The sequence below is a fragment of the Leptopilina boulardi genome, unplaced genomic scaffold (assembly GCF_019393585.1).
Source record: "Leptopilina boulardi isolate dan_hultmark-lab unplaced genomic scaffold, ZJU_Lbou_2.1 LbouV2_242, whole genome shotgun sequence".
Lineage (NCBI taxonomy): Eukaryota > Metazoa > Arthropoda > Insecta > Hymenoptera > Figitidae > Leptopilina > Leptopilina boulardi.
The window spans coordinates 60,275-63,857 of record NW_026137799.1 but is presented as its reverse complement, the minus strand read 5'-3'; the positions used below and the strand labels follow the sequence as shown (position 1 = coordinate 63,857).

At 26.2% G+C, this 3,583-nt stretch overlaps 1 protein-coding gene across 1 annotated transcript; it reads left to right on the top strand.

Moving 5' to 3' along the window:
- Positions 1-361: 361 nt before the first annotated feature.
- Positions 362-2,458, top strand: LOC127280384 (uncharacterized). Its single transcript, XM_051303338.1, has 2 exons — positions 362-421; positions 1,868-2,458. The coding sequence occupies exons 1-2, from the start codon at positions 362-364 to the stop codon at positions 2,456-2,458; spliced, it is 651 nt and encodes a 216-aa protein (XP_051159295.1).
- Positions 2,459-3,583: the final 1,125 nt, after the last annotated feature.

Here is a 3,583-nt window from a genome sequence, read left to right as displayed (position 1 = left end):
AGGAATCTGTTTTACCGACCGAATTAGTTAACTAGCCACCCAATAGATGGCGCCACTAGCGAATTCAAACCTGCTTGGCGGGAAATTTGAAAATTTAATTCACAATTTAAATTGGCTTGGCCGCCATTTTGTTTTACCGACGGAATTAGTTGCGGTTGACACCAATAGATGGCGCCACTAGCGAATTCAAACCTGCTTGGCGGGAAACTTAAAAATTTATTCGACAATTTAAATTGTTTTGGTCACAGAGCTACCCATCCCTGTTTTAGCGATAGAGTATTGGTTATATATTTACATTAGATGACGTCACTAATTTTTTAAACTTATAGAATTTTAACAAATAAGATTACTTTGTTACTCAATGTATTTTACCGGCCTAGTGTCAAAACTAGGTGGTCCTACTTCATATGTATTGTTTAAGGTAAGTTTTTGTCTAGCTGTTTTACCTCTGAATTTAAGAATTGCTTGAAATTTTATTAAGTTTCAATAGATTTAATTATATATTACGTTTTTTTTTAAATTTTCATAATATAGGTAAGTAATATTTACAACTAATTTATTAAAACATTAATTGATTTTATTATTATTACAAAACGTTTTTAAATTGCAATCAAATTTCATACTGATTTCGATATTCTCATATCGAATTTACCGGCCTTTAAGAATGAAACGTTCTCATTGGTCAATTCCATTAGGAAAAATTTATTGATGGTTTATTGTAGAAATTTAATAAAATGCAATGTATATTATATACTTTTAGAATAAATTCATAATAATTAATAAATAATCTATAATATATATGCTCATTATATATATATTTGATTTTATTTCAGAATTTTATTTTTGTAATTTCCTGATCTTTATACTACTTTAGTGTATGGCGCGAATTTTTAACTTTTATTATGCTCAATATTCTAGACCTCCTATTTTTATAAATTTAGAAAGTTATTATGAACAATATAGCGTATTATACAAATCTTGAAAATTTTATCACTGATAAAAAAAATCACTGATCGAATAATAAAAAACTGTGAAAATTATTTAAATGTGTCTGATTGTGTTGCTCGTGAAGTGTGCAGCCGCCATGTTTATAACTAACCTGACCTCTGAAATAAACGGACTGGAGTTTAAAGTTACAAGTCTGCTTATAAGTTTTTTCGTTATAATAATGGTAAGTAAAAGTAATAAATATTTTCAGTACTAATTGTACAATTCAACATTAATTTTTTATACTCCTTTCTAAATAGGACCCTAACCAAATTCAAGTGCGATGCAATTGTAATGTACAAAATTGCAGATTTCAGCGCATGCTGCCAAGAGTTGTAAGTGTTAAATAAATTTTAATCTTTATCAATTTAATCATTTAGTATTCACTATTTTTCTAAAATATTTATATCCTAACGTGTCAAAGAGATTTTCTTACTGAGATCAATTTTATCTATTAGTTTTCTTTTTATAACCTGTCAAAAAAATATGTTTAGTATTGACTATTTTTCTACAATATTAAAACCTAACCCGTCAAAAATATGTTTAGTCTAATCAATTTTCTCAATCAATAATTTAACTTTCTTTCACAGTTCTTTTAGTCTAATCAATTTTATCTATTATTTTTCTTTTTATACTTTATAACTTTTCAAAAAATATGAATAGTCTTAATCAATTTGCACGTTTAGTATTCACTATTTTTCTATAATATTTATAACCTAACCTGTCAAAGAAAAATTTTTACAACAATCAATTTAGTCTTTCAATACTCTCTTTTAAATTACTTTTTACATTATTATCATGATATAACCTTAGCAAATAAATGATTTAGTTTTATAAATTTTCTAACTAGTGTTTCATTATTTTAAATACTTGTTTTTAGAACAATTTGAACGCACAACTTGATGCCATGGAAAATATTCCGTATAATCCAGAAGAACCGGAATTGTTTGGTCCGAGAAGAAATCGGTGGGATGAGCGACCAAACAATTTACTAGATCTACAATCTGATGAAAATGAAAATCCACAACCATGGATCCGAATTATGACTCGCCCTCGATTGGCAATTCCACCAACACCGACTCAGATACCTCTTGATCAAGGTCAAGAAGTGCTTAGGCAACGCGCTGTGGAACATATGCCGGCACCAAGAGCACCAGCTCCGATTCCAGCACCACGAGCAATTCAGCGAATTGCTCATGTACCAAGAGCACCAGCTCCGATTCCAGCACCACGAGCAATTCAGCGAATTGCTCATGTACCAAGAGCACCAGCGCCAATTCCAGCACCACGAGCATCAGCTCAGCTACCTGTGCTGGTACAAAGAGAAGCTGTACAGCAAGCATCAGCACCGATTCCAGCGCCAAGACGTGCTATTGTGATTCCTCCACGCAATCTTCGTGGAACATCTCGACAAAGGCTTTCAAAAGCAATGAAAAAGATGGCAACAGCATCCTCAAGGAAGAAACACTAGTTTTTTAATTTATATTGCATGACATTTTTTTCCTTCCATTTTTTATTACATTCTGATTCTTTATTTTTTTTTAATAATTTTTTCAGTTTACATTTAATAGTTTTTAGTTTTGTTTCTTCTAAAATATTGAATATTTATACTAATTCTAATTCAAATTTAAAGAGCAATTTAATCGGTTTTTTCAATTATGTTTTTTTTTCTATAAAAAAATGTTTATTTTTTAGTTTTCCATTTTTTTAAAATTATTTATGATTTGAATAGGTTTTTCAATTGTTTTTTTCCTTGATAAAAAAAAGTTTTTTGTTTTTATTTCTTTTAAAGTGTTATTTTTTCTATATTTTTTTAATTTTTATGTTTTTCTTCTATATTAGCTTTTCATTTTCTTTTTAAGAATTAAATTATTTATTATTTTAATAGGTTTTTCAATGGTTTTTTTCCCAAATAAAAAAAAGTATTTTTTTTGTTTTTATTTCTTTTAAAGTGTTTTTCTATACAAAATCTCTTTAGCTTTTAATTCTTTAAAAAATTAAATTATTTATAATTTCAATAGGTTTTTCAAATGTTTTTTCCTAAATAAAAAAAATTGTTTTTGTTTTTATTAGTTTTAAAGTATTTATAAATTGCTCTCAGAACATAATAGGTTTTCCAATTGTTTTTTTCCTTGATAAAAAAAAGTTTTTTGTTTTTATTTCTTTTAAAGTGTTATTTTTTCTATATTTTTTTAATTTTTATGTTTTTCTTCTATATTAGCTTTTCATTTTCTTTTTAAGAATTAAATTATTTATTATTTTAATAGGTTTTTCAATGGTTTTTTTCCCAAATAAAAAAAAGTATTTTTTTGTTTTTATTTCTTTTAAAGTGTTTTTCTATACAAAATCTCTTTAGCTTTTAATTCTTTAAAGAATTAAATTATTTATAATTTCAATAGGTTTTTCAAATGTTTTTTCCTAAATAAAAAAAATTGTTTTTGTTTTTATTAGTTTTAAAGTATTTATAAATTGCTCTCAGAACATAATAGGTTTTTTAAATGTTTTTTTCCTATAAAAAAAATTTTTTGTTATGTTTTTATAAACGTTTTATATTATTTTTTACTTTTATATGTTACATGAAAAAAGTATTACATAA

Bases quoted from the DNA above. Each gene is read 5' to 3' on its own strand.
- LOC127280384 (XM_051303338.1), top strand. From the start codon at position 362: ATGTATTTTACCGGCCTAGTGTCAAAACTAGGTGGTCCTACTTCATAT. The intron at 422-1,867 runs GTAAGTTTTTGT...ACTTGTTTTTAG, and splicing joins CTTCATATGTATTGTTTAAG to AACAATTTGAACGCACAACT.